We start from the raw sequence: 19,555 nt of genomic DNA, 5'->3' as shown, positions 1-19,555 counted from the left end.
ATATCCCAAATGAACACGTAAAACAAGAACTCCTGATTTCAGAATAACAGTAGCATATCGAACTCATGAGTGCCATGCCTGGCCCACACTGCAATCTCACTTCCCCTGAAATCAGTGGTAGTTTTTCCTTTCACATTAATGGTGCCTCATTATACTTTAGATGCCATTAGGAGTGGCACCCACAGGAATTTGCTCTCTGCTGTAGTTTATTGACATTAGGGCTTCTTCAAGCCTCTGACTTGGAGCCAACAAAATACTTGCCATCTTTTTTTTTCTCACAACAGCACAAAAGGAAAAGTGGAATTTCATAAACACATCCCATTCTGGGATCAACTCTATTTTTAATGGAACTTCTGTTCCTACTCCACAGAACAGAGATAGTCTTCATGGAGGCATTTTTGAGTGGCAGGCAGCAAGGAGGAATTTGGGATTAGTGGTGGAGCAGCAGTGGGGGCTCTTCTGCCTTGTGGCTTGTCCTTTCCTGCAGTGTGCAGGGGAGTGGCTCCTGGGCAGTGGTTTCCTCCTGCATTCACTGTTCCCATGGATATGAGGTGGATGGCTCCTGGTGTGCCAGTTGCACACTCATATATCTTGAGAGCCTCTTTCAGTTACACAGGAGCAGAGCACATGGGGATCTTTGGGTCAGAGCTGACTGTGGAAGCTCATAAAATTGCATTATATTCTGGTTCTAGTCATGGGCCCAGGTGGTTTAGCAGAATACAGCTTTGCTGTCAGCTTTTTCTCTTGCATAGTCATTGGAACAGATGGTGAAAGGATTGTTGAGGGTCTGTTTTAAATACAAGCAATGCTACTTCTTCTTAGGAAAAGCTCTTGTAGAAACTGCAGTGTCTGAGTAAATTCAGTGAGTAACAGCATAGTCCATTTTTTGCAGCCTGTATGGATCCATCTGGCCTTTGGATCAGCCCTTATTGTCTCATTGACAGATACCTAAAACAAGAGACTTAAAAACAGAGAAGTAAGTAGTTATAAATAGGTGGTACTTGGTTATGACTAATTTTTTGGGCACAATGTGACATAGTGGAGACAAACTGCTCTGTTGTTGTCCACAATCCCCTCCATCAGAACTCACATGCTTTGCACTGCTGTTGTTGGGAGCTTCTCAGCTTCCAGCTGTGACTCACAGTGACAGAGGTACCAGCCAGATGTTCTTCTCCAAACACGGGCTGCACATGAGGCACAGGAGTGGGCTTCAGGAATTCTGGCAGCAGTTCTGACTCTACTGCAGATTCCTGCTGCCTTGTTTGTCTTTCTGTGCCTCTTTGCTCCATCTTGGATGAAGATGTGACTTCCTGACTCACAAATGTGTTGTATTTGTGAGAGGCTCAAGCCCTGCTGTTCTGCAATCAGCTCTGGAGCTGAAGACAGGCAGATGCCTCCCATAGGTATCCTGCAGCAGTAGGGCATGTTTGGGGCACATTTAGCCTCAAAATGAAAGCATCACTTAGGTAGTGTACTTGAGGAGGAAGTTTTTGGGTGTTTGTGATGGATGTTTTTGACAAGAATCTTGGTACTTCATGCTGATTTTGCAAGCTGTTTTAGTAAACAGATAAAGACATTTCTGCCTTGATCCTTCCATTGACTCCCTGCATATTTCCCTATAATCCAAAGCCTCTGCACATTACCCACACAGCACAATCCTCATTCCAAGAGACCATATGCTTCATTGCCTTAAGCAGTTCTGCTCTCCCCTGCCTGCTTCTTGGAGCAGTTGTACATATGGATAATAATACCCAAAATGACTGAGCAGAAATGCAGTAAAAGAAATGGCTGTAGCTTGGGAGTGACCTCGAGAAGGGGGAACACTGATGTGCTGCTGAGGCACAGAACACATCAAGAGCTGAGTTCCACAGCCATTGACATGTCGTGGGCAGCTGAGGAACCCAGGCTTTACATCTCTTGAGGGCAAGGACTGAGCTGCTGTGTTGCCATGTGAAAAATGTTATTAATTTCTGTCTTTTTTTGGGTTTGTTTTAGTGTTGTACAGAAGTACATATCCATTTATCTACGTTATCAGATTAACAGCACATAAAGCTTGTCAAAGAAGGAATAATGTCTATTAGTGCACAAAATTATTCCTCCTTTTCTAGTATGGTCTTTCACTGAAGGAGCAGGAATAAGATGGAAATTATTAATTCCTGAGATTTTAACACAGGAAAGCACATCCTGATTCAGGGAATAGGAAAAAATAGGTGTGCCCATGTGTAAACAGAAGTCACATGAGTTTATGTAAATGTAAATGCAAAAAAAATATTGTTTCCACTTATATTGAACAACAAAATAGCTACATTTTTAAAAACATGTAAAAACCTTCATATTAATCAATATCATAGAAATTTAGTGTATTTCCCGCTCATTTTAACAGGACCTTTAATATGGTTCTCTATGAATATTTTCATTTCTTTTTGAGAGTAATATTTTTATTATATGTACTCAAAATCTAGGGGTATTTATACAGCTTCTGTTTATGTATCTCTGAAGCCCTGGATGCTGCAGGACTGCATTTCAGCACTGTGACACAAAGGAAGGAAAGAGTCCTTTTTGGGCATAGGAGACTTGGGGTGTGCTCTCTGCTTTTGGTTCAGTTCTATATGTATAAAAATATATATACACTCTGCTACTAATATTAGCAATCCCCCTGCATGGGCTGGGGAAGCAATGCTCTCCTTAGCCTGGGTTGACATTACTTGATTTTTGAAGCTGAGTTCCTTGGATGCTCCATGACTGCCTAATCCTAGGCTTAAGGATAAATTAATCACTTGAATCCTACAACTAGTGACTTGAATAACTTACACTAATGTGGTGCTCAGACTGGCTCAGTGCAGCAGGCTGATTTTCACCTGAGGGTCCTTAACAATTCCCTAGGAAATGCATGAATACATTAGTGGAAATTTGATGGAATAAGTTCAGTAACATTATTTGGAAGAGAGAAAGAGCCACAATGCCATTTTGTCTGATCTATACCTATAGCAATTTCCAAGTTGTTACACACACACATAAATATACACATACATTTACATAGATATGTATGTGCCCAGATATTTATAAAACCAACCACAGCCTTTCAACTGTGTGTGCTGTGATTCATCAGCGGCAATAGTTGTTGGCAGGGACATAATTTCAAATTTTCTGCTGAGGATGCCTGCCAAGACATTGTTGGACAGAGATAGGATGAGGAAAGTTATTTATAAATGGGGATAATTAGGTCCTGTGCTTATTAGTGTTGAGGATGAGACAGAAAGACGGCAAGTGTAGTAATGAGTATTGCAATATGAGAAGATGCTCTCCATGATTTTCTAATTGTTGAGAGGGAAAAGAATTTAAAAAACCCTCGCAGGTGAAATAACATCATTATGTGCTGCTCCCAGCTATGAGATTCAGACTGGGAGTTTGTGTACTATGCACTAGGAGAGGTCTCAGGCTAATGGAAGCTTGGAATACTTCCACAGGATCCAGGTGCTGACTGCCGTAACTGAGATGAGATTCTGTTTCCTCTGTCCTGGACTTCAGTTTGTGTTCAGGCAAAAACAAACCCTGATCAGACATAGGAACTGCATTTACTGCTTTTATGTGGAAACAGTGCTTGCAACCACACCATCAGGAGAGAGCACTGTGCTGCCTGGTGTTCTGCTCATCGCCTGTCAGCAGAGGCAGGGCTATTGCTGTGTTCCAGCAGTCCTGTAGATGTGTGTTACATCCCTTTTTTTCTTCAAGAGATACCGGGACAAATTCACTTTTCTACTGGTATTCTCCCTAGAGGTATAAATCCAGTGAGCGCAGTGTGAAATTGCTCCCTGCAGGGTCTAGAGGGCACCTGTGCTCACAGAGACTGCACTGCAGCCAGGACAAAGCTCTCAGCCAGTTACTACAAGGAGTGGTCTCACAGTGAGTCAGGAGAATTGCCATTAATATTAAAGATTTCTTAGCTCCTGGCTTTGCACCAAGCTTACTAGATAGTGTGACTAATGTGTAGGAGACACCTAAGCACACATCTGTGTGGAAACAGTTGAATATCCCATTAACTTTTCTTACTTCCAAGCTATTTGGACTGGTCTCACAATGCTTGGGATTTTTATGGCCTGAAGCTCCTGCAGTCTCAAGTAAATGGTTGCTTTGAGGGTTTCTGAGTTTTTCATTAGAGGTGAGGGGAAGAAATAGTCTTCAGCATTGCAGAGAAGCTTGAAATACAAAAATGGAGTCTCTCCAAAGGTCATTATTTCCCTGCACAGTGTGGGAGTTTTTAAACTCTGGCACAATACTGACAGGGTCCAGTGCCTTCAGAAAGATTATTCATGTATTTAAAGGTGGGTGCAGTGTAAGCAAGTGCCTGGCTTGGCCTAGGCCTTGGTTTCTCTGAAGGGGGAGTGGCTTTTGGGAGAGCTCATCTGGCTGAATCGCTGCCACAGCTGCTATCCCTGCCCTGTGGCCAGCACAGAATGTCACCTGTGTGGCTGAGTATCTCTCCAGACCTGGAGCATCACTTCCCCCAAAACTACTTCATCCCAGGGTTTTGCCTACACATCCTCAATGCAGCCTGTATGTGAAAACACTGCATTTAAATGCTGTTGCCATAAAAAGAATAAGCAGGATTTAGACAGCCTGTGCCGAGCTCATCCCTAGGGTGATTTTTTTGAAGTAAAGCAGGGAATATCTAAAACAGCTCCTGGCAGAGAGATAGGAAAGAATATTTGAGGGAGCTAGAATTTTGCCTTTGTATTTCTTGTAAAGCATTAAAGGGATCCTTAGAACTAGAAATCTCTTAAAGTGTGTAATTATGTACGTCACGGTGTCTCTGATGGTTCTGCAGGCAGAGCACTCTTTCCTGCTAAGGGAATTTTGCAGAGCAGGTTTTTTTGTGGTTTGCAAGGGCACCTAAAAGCAGTGCTGGGTTTACAGACTGCAGTGCCTAAATATTAAATGCTCAGTGGTGACAGATACTATCAAACACAATAGAAGCCAGCACTGTCAAGACCATTACATCTATTTATTTTTCTTTCTAAAACAGAGAAATAAAGGAAAACTGTGCAAAGGGAGATCAGTTGAACTTTGCAAAAGCAGTGTGTGCTATTGCAAAAGCAAATTTTCACTTGCTAATCAGGATTAGAAGAAATGCCTGAGTTGTTTCATTGTTGGGAGCTATCAGCAGCACCTGTGCTTCATTAGCAAAATCAAAGTTTACTGTTATCTAAGACACAAACATTGGGGGGGCAGGTGGTCCTTGAGGCAATAATATCAAATCCCCTTTTGTTTCCTGGAGAATGATTACAGTGAAATACTTTGCTTATGTTTCCATTCTTTAGACCATCTGTTTCGAATTAAACCCTTCTGGCAGGATACATCATCATTTATTAGAGCGTTACATTCGATAATGCAGTGTTAGTACGGCTGTTACAAACCCTGAGCTTCATGAGTGTGACTGACTTCAGGGACACAACTGAGGTGTTTACTTAATGAAAGGGCCAGAGACTGTTAATAAAACTGGTTTTCCAGTTCAGAAATGACTTTTTTTATAGGTCTTTCACAATTACATTTCTGGTGTGCAATTCTGAATGCGTTTGCTAGAGTGAAAACTAGTGGCTTTAGATGACTGGAAGCAAAGGTACTGAGCAGGACTTGTCAGTAACAAACTGTGAGACACCTAAGGCTGGACACAGTCGCTGCACATGATGGGGTGACAGCCATTTCCAGAAATCTCCAGTGCCCTGTAGCATTCAAGGCACACCCCGTGTGATTCTAGAGCACACAAAGATCTGGCAGGTAATACCCCCACATCTGAAGGAATTTTCTACATTTTCATTCTTGTCCCCTGTAGAAACTCTTTTTTTTTAAGCTTTCTGTCAGAGGCAAAGCTTCACATGCCACTAGACAGAAGACTGGCCTTGGTCCTAGAACTGTCCTGTCCCTGCAGTCTCAACCATTTGGGGACAGTTTAAGAAACACAGGACCTTGCAAGGAGACTTTTTGTTTTTTTTAATTCTCAGTCCCAGTGTACTGAAGAGGCTCACTCACTCTTTACTAAAGGAGTAGGGAAAAGGATTCCATCCCAGGAAATGAGCAGTTCTTTATAGGTGTATTTCAGATACTTCAGTTTGCCAGTGATGCCCACTGCTACTAAAAAAAAATCTTTCAGTCTACTTCAGTTAGAAGGATGGTGACTGGGAGAGCAAAATTAAGAAATAGATTAATCATTCATGATATAAAGACTTTGTATGCTTTAGATAAGGCAAAGCCTGCTTTTAAATAGGCTCATAGAGTGTGTGCCTGGGAAAGAGGATAAGTCTTTCATCTTAAATGTACTTCTTATTTTTTTTCTGGTCAAAGTAAATCTGAAGAATCCTCTAGTAGATGATTCATACCGCCTAGATTAAATTCAAGATCTGAATCACTGCTACAGTATATACATGCAGAGTTTCTTTCATGCCACCATCTCCCAAAATTGCTGTATTTAACCAACACAGTATTTGTCCCGGTTACCCTTCAGCAATGCAGTCAGACACAATCAGGAAGCCAGCATCTGCTTCAAAATATTTTTTTTAACTAATCAAATCATACTAACCAAAGTTGCTTAAAACTGGTATTCTCTCTTGCTCCTTAAAAAAAAAAAAAAAAAAAAAAAAAAAAAAAAAAAAAAAAAAAAGTGAACTTAAGTAGCATCATTTTATAACCCAAAAGTTTAGTGTATCATTTAAATGTTGCAGGATCTGAAGCAGGCCAGGATGACATCAGTATTTCCTTTAAGAAGGCCAGCAGTAAGTCCACAGTGTATGTCTGAATACATGTGGTTCAAATGACATAATGTTAACTTTTTCCCTCTCTCTCTGTTGTTCTTTCGAGAATAAATTTACACTTTTTTGTTTTGTTTTTTTTTTTTAATAGTGGGAAGGTGATACATGGTGAGTAAAAATTTTTGAGGTCATGGAAGAGGCTTTTCAAAACCACATTTTCCTTGTTTCAAATGTCCTTTTATTACTCTGTTTTGTCTAAAAAAAATAAGCCTGAAAGTTCATAAACTTTGCTTGCCAGTTGTAAGCTAGAGACCTGCCCTTGCTCTCCCTGCAGCTAATGGTAAAACATCCAAACACTGACTCATCCCTGTGCTGATCCAAGTCCCATCCAGAGATGAGTTGTTTGTGTTCCTGGTGAAGTGAACCCCCAGGGCTGCTGGGCCTGCTTTAACCACGGGGTTTTTCTGCCTGCCAGGGGAAACCATTTATTTGGCCTCACCTGTGTTGACCTTTCTGAAACCTTCTGCTGGCTTTCTGACTTCTCTTTTCTTTGTTCTGGTCACAGCACAGTTGAGAGGCTGCCCTAACCTTGGGCATCCTCCTTGAAGGTATGTCTGCATCAAACCACAGAAATGGGATAAGCCCCTGGGAATCATCCCTGAGGACTGGACCTATGGCATCAGTAGCACGAGCATTTACTGTTTTCACTAACAGAATAATTCCATTAGTGGGCATCAGTAGGTTGTTATCCTCTTAGATGGATTTTCTGCTTACAGATGAAATACAACACAATAAAACTGGATTAAAATAGCAGCAATATAAATACATATGAAAAGAACAAAGAGAAAGAAGCTGGGTAGTTATTGATGGAACACAAGACTGTATATTCAAGCTAGCGATAATCTTCAACAAATTATTTTTGAGGTTTTATTTTACCTAATTGAATTGCAAGTTTTAAAAAGTGGTAAACATAATCTAGTTAATAACATTTTTGAACATACTGAAGAAAATCTAAGGTAATCTCAAAAGACTTTGCAACATAAATTGTCTTAGTGTTATTAGTACCTAACCCAAGGAAAATAAACTGCAGAATGGAGCACAGGCACAGGAGATTCCTGATGGAGAAGTGTTAGTGCAGAAGAATGACAGCCAAAATGCAGCACTGAGACAAACAATCAATATTAGCCATTCTCATTTTCTGGCATAATGAGATTGCTCAGATGTTCAGCAGTACGTTTTTTGTGCTGGGGAACAATTTTGACTATTGCTTAATAACAGTCTGAAACTTTTCTGGTGGTGAGCAGAGCTCAGCCCTGGTGCATTTGGTGACATTGTCATCCAGAATCTTTCCTGTGTTTATTACTGGGATTTTGACCTCAAATGGCAGATATTTGTGTGAGCAATGCACCTCGAATAGCACTGAAATTTCAAATGGAACCATATGATTTTAGAATTCAGTTCAAGCTACTGAGAGATTTATCAGAAATAGTTTTATTTGTCCGATCCAGCTTCAGCCTGTCCCTGTCCCCAGGTGAATGATGGTGTCTGGTGCAGCTTTTTCCTTCTTTAGTGAGATGCTGGACGTCGAATGGTATTCAGATTAGAGGGTAGGCTGGAGAGGAAGAGGCAGGACACAAATGGGAGCATTTAATAGAGAATAAGTATTAGTAGGGATAAAAGAGAAAAGGCATTATGAGAGAAAAGATTTTGAAAGCATTTGCAGGACTTTGGGAGACTGGGACCTGGGGAAAAGGGACCCAGGGATGCTACTTTAGGAGGAATTGGATGTGAGGTTTTGAAACCAAACTTTTTTTTCTGGGCTCTTGGTAAGAAAGAACATGCACCGTATAAATACACACACCTGCCTATATAATAAGATAAACAGAAGAAAATAATTAAATTACCATTTTAAAGCTATATAAGAAGAAACAGAAAGCTGAGTATCTTAAATACAGAGATTGAGCAGTCAAGAAGGATAAAGGAGGGTGTGTAGCAGATTTTCATCAGGGTCTGATTTACTTATGTGACCCCTGGGAGCTATTGTCGGTCTGTGAAATGCCCCCGAGCCAAAGGACCTGTACTCCAGTGAGATGTGCCTCCTCTGCATCGCATGTGTGTGAGACAGAGACACGGAGTGGTGGACAGGGGAAAGACACTCCGCTGGGAAAGCTGGAAGGTGGCTGAACTTTAACAGAAAGACCATTTTCTTTGGGCAGGCACAGCGTCCTTGTGTAGCCCTGCTGTCCCTGTTAACCCCGGGCTCAGGGGAGCACATCTCTGTACGCTCGGCAGCGGACAGGCTCAGGTCTCAGTGGCTCTGGAGTCACTCTCTCTGGTTGAAATCTGGCAGCTGGAAACTGTCTCGGAGCTGGCATGCCAGGGGAATAGCAGGAATAGTATTATAGAATTTGTGGTGTGGGGAATGTGGGTGTGGAGTTGGAGCTTGAACAGGTGGACAGGAGTGGTAAGAATGCATAATTAAATAAGCAAAGGCTGCATAATGGAATCTGTAGAATCTGCTGGCATCCCAAGGTCCACATTCAGCAGCACTTCTGTCACCATTTGCAAACTACTGAATCTGACAGGTAGAAACCAGTGCTGAATTTGGGACATCGGCTCAGAAAAAGGGGGCTCTGTTCTGATTCTCTTAACCTGAGGCCTCTGCTGTGAGGTTAAGACATCTCCACTGGCCATGTACAGGTAATTAACATTCCAGTTCCACCGTGCCTTTCTTCTGCACAAGGCAATGTGTGGAGCTGTAATGAGCTCTGGCTTCTGAAGGGAGGCTCTGTGTGAGAGGGGAACAGCGTTCAGGGCAGAGGCACAAGAGGTGGGATGGGAATGCCCAGGTGGGTGCTGCCAGCTCGGCTCTGGCTGGTGACCGCTTTTATTTCCCAAACCGCAGGTTCCTGGTTTCCAGTGCCAGGGACCCAGTGCTGCCTGTGAGAGATCTATTCCTGTATGACAGAATCAGAGACTCATTGGGGTCGGAAGGGACCTCTGGAGATCATCCAGTCCCACCCCCAGCCAAAGCAGAACCGAGAACAGGTGACACAGGAACGCATCCAGGTGGGTTTGGAACGTCTCCACAGAAGGAGACCCCACAACCTCCCTGGGCAGCTGTCCCAGTGCTCTGAGTTCTTCCTCATGTTGAGGTGAAACTTTCTGTGTTTCAGTTTAAGGCCATTGGTCCTTATCCCATCACCGGGCAGCAGTGAAAAAGAGTCTTCAGATTAACAGGGCCAGCTTCCACAGCCTGCCCTCGTAAGAGAGGCTCCAGACCCCTCATGAACCTTGCAGCCTGTGCTGGGCCCTCTCCAGCACTCCTGGTCTTTGTTGTACTGAGGAGCAGCTGGGCACAGTGATAAGGCTCAGGACTTATAATTAAATATGACGGACTCGGCAGTGCCGGGTTAATGGTTGGACTTAATGTACAGGTCTTTTCCACCCTGAAGGTTGATTGATCACCGCATCAGGCGATTAAACCAGGCAGGGCTGGCGGGAATTCCCTGCCGAGCCGTACACGGTGACCCGCCTAGGGTGGAAACCGGTTTGGGAGCGGCCGGGCAGGACCAGCCCCTGAGCCCGGCCTGAGGCGGGCGCAGCTCCGCGGGCACCGCGGCTGGGGCAGAGGGGCCGGGCCGGGCCCATGAGGGTTTGTGAGGGCCAGGGGGGTCGGTGGGGTCGGTGGGCTCCGTGCAGCCCCGTGCTCCCCGTTCGCGGAGGAATCTTGCCCCGCACCGCGCTCCGTCCGGGGCGGGGCGCAGCGGGGCGGGCTCGCCGGTGAGGGGCACGCGGCCGCCCCGCCATGTCGGTCCGCCGCGCCCTGGCGCTCGCCGCCTGCGGGCTGGCGGGCGGCTCCGTCCTGCTCTCCGCCGTCGTCGTGGGCAAGCAGCCGGCCCGTGGCGGTGGCGATAGCGAGCCGCGCCCGGGGGGCTCCGCCGTGCCCTCCGCCGCGCCGCCCGGCTTGCTGCTGCTGCCGCCCACCGCCTCCTGCCCGCCGACCGCCGGCTGGATCGAGAGACCCGCCGGCAGCGGCAGCTACTGGGACAGCAACTGGGACAGGTGGGCGCGGCCGGGCTGCGGTGGCGGGGCCGCCTCCTCGCCCGGGGAGGTCGCGGCTGTGGTGAGGGGCCGGGGGGCGGCGAGAGCTGCCCTGAACCCCTCTCCGGAGCCCCGGGGGGAGCGGGCTCCGGGCGGGGCAGGGCCCCTCGGGGGTTGGGAGGCCCCGGGTCCCCACGGGAGCAGCCCCCGGCTCGACGGGACTCGTTTCCCGGTGAAATTCCGTGTGGCGAACTGTTCAGAGCGGAATCCAGCTGAAGTTCGTGAGCGCCCGTGGAATGCTGGAGGGATGAGCGGGCGCTGGGTTTTGTTCAGACAGCTCGGACACTTAACCTGTGCAGATCCCTTTATTTGATGCTTTCCGCCAGCGCGACTGCCAAGCCTCAGGCTTGTGTTAAATGTAAGCACTGGGCAGAAGCTTGTCTTGTTTATTTATTTTCCAGCCGTGCCTCGGTGTTGCTGTGTGCCTGCAGCAGGGTTTTCAGCTCCCTGAGGATGCCAGGCACTCTCACGTGCTGGGCAGGCACGGGGCCTGCTGCTCGTGGAGCTGCCTGGGCTGAAATCCTTCTAAAGGCACTGAGGCTTTGAACCGAGCTCACTCGTGTTCTTCGGCGTTGAAACATTCACGCAATGGTTGGCTACGTTTTTCTGAATCTTTAATTAGAACGTGCAGATATCTGCATGGAGCTTTGGCTCATTTGGCTTCGGTCTGGTAGAATTATCTGCCAGGGGAGACTTATGTCAGGCTTCAGCTTAATCATAGTAAATCCAAACCTAAGCACGAACAGATTTTTATTGTATAATGCATCATTTTGATTTTTGAGAGGCTACAGGATCCAAATGCTCATGTAAATAGGGCTATGTACACCCTAGTGATAAAAATACCTTCATTAAATAAGGTTACAGCTGGTTACACAATTATACTGAGGGAGGTACTAAAGCTGTTTGTTTAACTGCAGCTCCAGGCCTTCCTGCTTCTGCTAAATGCTTGATTTTCTTCAAGGATTCTACAGTACTTTCAGACTCAAGTAATTATTTAAAACCAATCCAGGAAGTGGAGATTGTGCTTTAGCTTGCAGAGCTGTCACCACTGCCTGAGCAAACATGGCCAGATACTTCCTAGCAGGTCAGGACAGCCAACCACCATTTGTCACAGTGTGCAAACAGTGGCAGTGGAATATATTACTTACCCCAGATCAATTTGTTTTCTGCTGCCTGTGATTTACCAGTTGTGCCTTAGGTTGTGCCTGCTTGAAATCTTAATCTTGACTTTTGGATGTTACTGGCAGAAGCAGTTAATGTGCAAAGTTGTTAAATGGTTTATAAATACACAGAATATTTGACCACTGTTCTTTGGGGGCAGGGAATGTTTAGAAAGTCAAGTCTTGAGCAGATAACTAGATGCTGCAATATTCTTAACAACCAATGGCTTTTTGAGTTTGAAACAAACAAATGCAAATATCAAACTTATTATTGATCTGACAGGGTATCACACATGGAATGTTGGTCTCTGCCACTTGCACAGGAGTTGTGCAGCTCAGTTCTCAGAGAGGACAGATCTGGTTTCATTCATGTGGAATACATAATGGCAGAGATCAGATGAGTTATTCCCCTTGCTGCTTTACTAATGTGCTTGAATTGATTTTTAAGATTTTTTTTTTTGTTTTCCTATTGTATCTTGCCAGCAGTATAGTTTCCAGTGAATCAAAAGTATCCTGTGAAGTAGCAATAGAACTTCTTGTTACTGGCCTGTTGTTTCATTTTTAATGCCTTGCTGAGGAATTAACAGCTTGAGGACTGTGTAGAGCCTCATAGTCTAATGGAAATTGTGTTCAGTAAAGCAAAATGGAGGCAGGAGGGCTTTGCACAGCCAGTCTTGCTGTGAGAAATAGGTGTGGGAAGCAGCAATTTTCTGTGAACAAATTACTTTGTCCCAAACTGAATAAAAATTATTTTCCATTAAAAAAATTTATCATCAAGTAAACAAGTTTAATACTGGAAGAAGTGAGGTGTGGTATGAATAAAATATGCTCTGAGGTGGAGTGACATAGAAAAGGATTTGCATTAATGGGGTGGGGAATCAGTACAGACCAGGGAAGGTTTGGGCAGGGTTGGTGCTGATGGTGCAGGGTTGGGAGATCTGCAGCACTAAAGTGTGATAGCAGAGAGAGGGGGAGATCCCTGTGCTCAGGAGGAACCAGGTCAGCTGTCTGGTGATGGGCAGAGCAGGGTGCTCGTGTGCACTGTGACAAGTGGAAGAGAGATTAAAGTGGCATGAGGGGAGAGAGTGCTGAAAAGATGAAAGGATAAGTAAAACACTCCAGGCTGAAAAATAAAAATTTTACTGGAGAGACCTGATGTGACCTAGTTTAAAGCAGAAAATAATTCTCAATGTGCGCTGAAGAAGGTCAGAGACTTTCTAGGATGTTGTTAGGGGGATGACTTTTTAGTCATTTGATGTAAATGTGATTGATAAAGTGCAAATTTTGTAGGTGTTATCACAGGGCCTTTTAGACATGAAGCATTTTCTTTCTTTAATGGTCAGTCAGCACCTTTTCCTGGGTATCTTTCCTGGTTAGTTTTTCTTGTCAAAAACCATACTGTTACACCCTACAAGTTTTTCTGTTGCTCATTGCTTTTTTTTTTTTTTTCCCAATAATTAATTCAGGTGTCTGGCACTAAGTGGCAAATTTAATTATGTCAGGTTAGGCCTTTTAACCCATGATATTAACTTTCTTTTCATGCAGGCATTTATTTTTACTTTTTGCACAAAGGTTTGAATCAGTTTCATGATACAAGTGGCTAAACTGTCAGTTTTAGTTCTTCAGCCATGTCTGGAATTAAGGCAAGGCTACATATCTGTAAAAATCCCCTGCCTCTTAGTCTCCCCTATCTAAAAATTACTCTTTAAATCTGTTTGTTTAGACGTGAACCACTGGCTCTTGTCAACCTCAAGAAGAAAAATGAAGAAACCGGGGAGGAAGAGCTCGCCTCTCGCTTGGACCACTGCAAAGCAAAAGCCACCAGGCACATATTCCTGATCAGGCACTCCCAGTACCACCTGGATGGCCGGGCTGACAAGGACAGGACTCTCACCCCACTGGGTAGGTACCACCAGCAGCATCATGCTTTGCATCTTGAGGAAATGATTTTTTGCCTGATGAGGTCAGTAACTCAGCACTGTTCTGGGTCTTGCTGCCAAACCTCATTCTGCTTTCTGTATTCCTTTGTGGCAGAAAGATGTCATGAATGAGTTTGTTTTCTTCAGTTTTGATCCAGACATTCAGATGTGATTTAGAGAGTTCTGAACACATTCAGGAACTTGTCAAAGGAAACCCCAAATTATCTTAAAGTTGCCTTAGCGAACTTTCATGCCACCTGATGTAATTCTTAAAGGCTGTGGGTTTTAAACTTCATTGAGATGGATTTTTCTTGTGTTTCTTAATTTAATCTGCTGATTTATTAAAAAGAAAACGCCTCTGACTTTCAGCTGGAGTGTTTATAATTAAATACATTGCACTTTTGTCACTGTTTCTGGGAGTACTGCTAATCACTGACATGAAATGAGGATAACCTTTGTCTGTGTTAATCTTAACTCCCTGATTCTGTCACTAGGTCTCAGATGCTAATTAGCATTACTTTTAATAATGTACTGGAAAAGCAGTGAACACTTCCTTGATTATATATTTGCCAACACTGTTTTCAGAGGGGGAAGAATTATTACTGTGGACTTTTTTCCCACCCACATTTCAATTACTGGTGTGAAAACAGGAGTGAAATGCTAATTGCAGGCCTCAAGTGCAGTCTTAAACTGGTAACAAAGCATAATGTTAATCCTGTCTCATCCTGTGCTTTAAGTAAGTGACTTAACCTGTCTGTTGTCTTTTCACCTGGCTGCCTGAAAGGTGGGCTGAGCCTGCCTGAGGCTGCCCACGTGCTGTGAACTGTGCCAGGCTGGTGTTGCCTTCATCAACAACAGCACACTGCAGGCCTGAGGGGGATTGTTGCTTCCTGGGGATGGGGGTGGCAGGGATATTGAGTATTTCAGTGAAAGTTGCTGAGTAAGTTTTGGGGTTTTTTTCCTAATTGAAACAAATAATTTTTTTCATACTGATGCAAGTATGACTTGAAATTGTCCAACCAGTAAGCTTGGCCTGAGTAGTGGCTCTGATGAAAATGTTTTCCAGTTGTTTTGAAAGGAAAAAGCCCAGCATCAATGTAGACCTTTTATATCAGCTGGACAGCTCTCTTGGTAGTTTGTGTGAGGTTCTAATGGGAGTGTCACCAATTTATGTAATGAATGTGCTTTGTAAGGTCGAGAGCAGGCTGAACTGACTGGACGCAGGCTGGCAAGCTTGGGATTAAAATTTGATCAGATTATCCACTCCTCCATGACTAGAGCAACTGAAACAACTGAAATTATAAGCAAACATCTCCCAGGTAAGAAACTTCCCTCAATTTTTCATTGACTTCTGATCCTTTAAAACTGCTTCCGGTAGAATTCCAAGCTTGTCCTTAAGGTTGAGATGTTATTTAGCCATTTCCCAGCCCTGTGTGAATGTCTGTATTATAAAGAAACCTACAGATGTAATTCTGCTTGTTTCCAAATTATCTTTAAAAGTACAAATACACTTTTTCAAAGTGTAACAGACAGCCTGTTCTGTTCAGTTGGAGTAAGCTGTCTTGCTGATGGCAAAACGGTTTTGTTGGAGAGATTCATGTTGGAGAGTAAGCCTTCCTCAAAGAAAGACTGTGAAAAATGTATTGATTGTAGAGTTGCGGGGCTGTTTGTAATGGCATGTGAGCAACTTGTTTCTGAATGTGTATCTAATATTTCAGGAGTCAAAAAAATCAGTACTGATCTGCTGAGAGAGGGAGCACCTATAGAACCAGACCCTCCAGTCTCCCACTGGAAACCAGAAGCTGTGGTAAGTTGTTTTTTGAAGTTTTTTTTTTATTTATGGTTTCGGGGTTTGGACAGTATCAATAACTGGCAGTGTCTGAGCTGATGTTTGTTATCACAGCCCTTAGATAACTGCATTCTTTCCTCCTGCTCAGTAAGTGTGCAGAGCAGTTAAAGTAACCTGCAGTCCTTGAGCATTAGTTGAGCCCAAGGGTGCAGGCAGTGGGCAGGAGCTGTTGGGCAGGTGAGGGTGCAGGCAGTGCTGCTGTGAGCTGTGTGGAACTGTGCCCCCAGCAGTATTACGAAGATGGCGCTCGCATCGAGGCCGCGTTCCGGAACTTCATCCATCGAGCTGACGCCAAGCAGGAGGAGGACAGCTACGAGATCTTCGTGTGCCACGCCAACGTCATCCGCTACATCGTCTGCAGGTACGGCTGCTCCGGGGGCTCATCCCACAGGGCCACCACTGAGGGAGGAGATGCCTTGATTTCACTTCTTTGAAGTGTTGGAGATCAGTGCCTGCATTGTGAGCAGCTGCTGCTGCAACTGCATCAAGGCACATTTGATAATTAGAACACTTTCATTCTAATTCTAAAGCAAAAATGGCTAAGTCAGGGAAACTGAACCTTTTTTGTACATGTGGACAGTTACTTTAGTTACTGCATGCTTCTGCTTCCATAAACTGAGGGTAGTGCCTGTTGGAAAAGATTACAAATAGATGCATTACTGGATGCATCTCTTTGAGGTGACATGAATTTGAGCTTACATAATTAAAGATTGATTCCATTTTGGGAACTCTTTACTAATGGATATTTTTGAGTTATGTTGAAGTTGCATTAGTGTGTTTTTGTAGTACCATCCAGCATTGCATTAAAGGGAGAGGGAGAGTGGATCTTTCCGATAACATCAAGGTTGTTCATAACAGAGAAAACAGTTCTGGATCTTTGCCTGTCTCTGTGTCCAGTCAGCTGAGTCTATTTTATTCCTCTTCCCCATCAACAAAGCACTGTCTGTAAGATAATTTGTCGTGAGCAGGACAGATGTAATTAAACTTGAATCTGATCAATACCTACAACAGTTTCAGTTAGCTTTATTTAGCTGAGCTAGGTAAATGCTAGCCTGTCTGCTCTGTGGGCTATACTTTCAAAATTGCTATACTTGAAATTATTGATCAGGTAAACAGGCTATTCTTTCCTGTGCTAAAAAATACCACATTTTTCCTGCCAGGGCTTTATCTGAAATACTTACATACCTTTTCTCTTTGCTGTTGCATTCCTCTTCATTTTAATGTCTCTTCTGTGCAGTGAATCTAATAGTACAATTGAACACAATCCATGTAATATTTCCTTCAAATCTAGCTTGGCTGTAGCTGGTATTTAATTTTTTAAGCTTTCCACAAGACTTTCATAAGAGCCAAAACAAAGTTATTCCTCAGTATCAGAGGCAAAAGCTGTTTGATGCAACATGGTGTTTTTTCCAGCTGTTTAATACAATTGATGGAGCTCCTGAGGCTGTTGAGTTAGGAAATTCAGAATGGCTGCAGAGCAGCTGTGATGCTGTTTCTGTGGAAGGCACAATATACTTGTCCTTCCTGGGGAATGATGTAGCCCATTGAAAGTAGTTCCAGTGAATTTCTTCCCTAGGTATGTGCAGGCCACTGGAGGGAATCCTGGGTCACTGCCTTTGCTGTGGGGGTGTGACTGAAATGGAGTGTGACAGTCACTGCCACATCCAGGTCCTCTGCTCAGGCAGCCCCTGGGTGCTGGGCCATCCCCGCCCTGGCTGTGAGGGGCTGCTCAGGGCACTCCTGGCAGCCTCCCTGTGTGGAGCTGCTGCCTTCTGTCCATTTGAACTAATCCTGTCAGCAGTAATCACACCCATCTGCTGGACTCTGCTTAGCCAAGGGCACTCTTGGCCCCGCTCCAGTTACCAACGCTGTGGTTTTACAGCATTTCCACAAGAAAAGGCTTTTTTCCAAGGCTGACTGGGGGTGTTGGTACAAGCTGCACAATGCCCACCAATTTTGAGTTTGCTCCTCCTTCTCCCCCTTATCTGGGACAGAAGGTGATGCTGTGAGGGCTTGTTAATCCAGCTGTTGATGAATTACTAATCTGTGTGTTCTGTCCCCAGAGCCCTGCAGTTCCCCCCAGAGGGTTGGCTGCGACTGTCCCTCAACAACGGCAGCATCACGCACTTGGTGATCCGTCCCAACGGCAGAGTGGCCCTTCGAACGCTGGGTGACACGGGTTTCATGCCTCCAGACAAAATCACACGCACCTGAGTGAGCCAAATGGCTGGAAGGCTGTCCAGGAGCTGCCTCTAGTCTCTTTGCACTAGCACATTCTGCTACAGTACCACTAGATTTTTATTACGTTGGGGTGTGATGCTGTCTTAAAATGTCCTTTAGCCCCATTCCTCCTTCATATCCATATCTGCCTTTCAGTCCGGAAAAGAAGAAACCTTTGTAAGCCTGAACATGTCCAGTCCTTAAGTATTCCCCAAAACTCGAAGCTGAGCTGTGAAATACAGGTTGAATGTCTGCTCAGCAGTTGCAAGAGCACTGACTTTTCCCTCACCCCGCTGTGAATTTCTCTAACCAAAGCTTGCTCCTGTGGGTGTTTTTCTTGTGCAGGAAAGCGACTGGTGTGTGAACAGCCTTGTATCACACTGCAGCTAAAACAAAGGTGAGCCAGCTTGTTCCAGCTCCTGCAGAAGTGACAAACAGGGAATTCTGCTTTCCAAAGGACAAAGGGATAAAGCTTCAGTTTTTGTAAGCTGTTGAATGTGTATGTTGATGTTGTGTCATTGTTCCCCTCTGCCCCCAAAAAGCCCATGTAAACTGTGCCTGGAGGTTATGAGCCTGAAGGAAAGAGGGTAAAAAAACATTTGCCTCAGAGCTGTGGTGCTAGAACTAACTGCTGCTTATATAAAGTGTTCACCATCCTCAGGATGTCCCTTAAGATGTTCTTAAGAATATTTTTCAGTCTTGTAAAGCCTTTAACCAAAACATGGTCTGGAGAAGGCTGTAGGGATGAGGCTGTAGCAGTAAGATGGGAGGAAAGGAAAGCAGCAATCTTCTCAAAGTGCTTTCAGTTACTGATACATTTTTGAGTGCTCTTTCCCACTGGTTTGTAGTTGATACCTTACTTTCAGAGTAGAGCAATACCACCACTGAGTTCAGGGTAGCGATGCTGCAGGTCAGAGGTGCTGCAGCACTGCAGCAAACTGCAGTTGCCAGCACGGTGAGCAGGTGGCCATGGTGGCTGGTCTAGGGCCAGTGTATAGGACAGGCATTGGGCAGAATGCTCCAAGGGCCCCCTTCAGACAGCTCTGATACTGCTGGGCCTGTGGGAGGGGAGGGCTCAGAAGCATTCTGGAGCTTGCTGGCTACCCTGAGCCCATGCAGAAACCCGGCTCAGTTAATAATAGGATAGCAGATGTAACTAACTTGTTTGACAGATTCTCTGATCAATAAGGATGTTGATGAGATGCTGAACTTACTCCTGTCAGAGCTGTATGAAGCATAATCACACAGCCTATGGAGAAGAGGATTTAAGGGCTTGATACTGAATGCTGCTACATCAGGATCAGTTCAAGGAGTAGAGTAGGGAACAAACTGATTATTGTGTAGTGTAAGCTGTGGGGGGCAAGAGGAAACCATCATGATGTATCTCTCATTGATGCAATGAGAATAATTTATCAGTTTTTGTCTATTAACTTTTTTAAAGTTTTGAATAAAATACTTGGTCTGTCTGTCTTTCCTGTCTCTTCAGCTGAATGGCTGCATGGGCAGCTGTAGCAGGTGTGGCTGGAGCTCTGCAGGGACTGCTGATGCAGGAGCTGGTGT

At 44.5% G+C, this 19,555-nt stretch overlaps 1 protein-coding gene across 2 annotated transcripts; it reads left to right on the top strand.

The window, feature by feature from the left end:
• The first annotated feature begins 10,538 nt into the window (after positions 1-10,538).
• Positions 10,539-19,465, top strand: PGAM5 (PGAM family member 5, mitochondrial serine/threonine protein phosphatase). Of its 2 annotated transcripts, none has more exons than XM_059484854.1 (6): positions 10,539-10,808; positions 13,731-13,909; positions 15,120-15,245; positions 15,645-15,733; positions 16,006-16,136; positions 17,839-19,465. In XM_059484854.1, exons 1-6 carry the CDS (start codon positions 10,552-10,554, stop codon positions 17,987-17,989), a joined length of 933 nt encoding a protein of 310 aa, XP_059340837.1. In that variant the 5' UTR covers positions 10,539-10,551; the 3' UTR covers positions 17,990-19,465. The 2 variants fall into 2 exon arrangements, with proteins under 2 accessions (XP_059340837.1, XP_059340834.1); XM_059484851.1 differs by having other exon boundaries at positions 16,003-16,136.
• Positions 19,466-19,555: the final 90 nt, after the last annotated feature.

The sequence above is a fragment of the Ammospiza nelsoni genome, chromosome 18 (genome assembly GCF_027579445.1).
Source record: "Ammospiza nelsoni isolate bAmmNel1 chromosome 18, bAmmNel1.pri, whole genome shotgun sequence".
Classification (NCBI taxonomy): Eukaryota; Metazoa; Chordata; class Aves; order Passeriformes; family Passerellidae; genus Ammospiza; species Ammospiza nelsoni.
The sequence above is the reverse complement of the archived record's forward strand: the minus strand, read 5'-3'. Positions and strand labels throughout refer to the sequence as shown.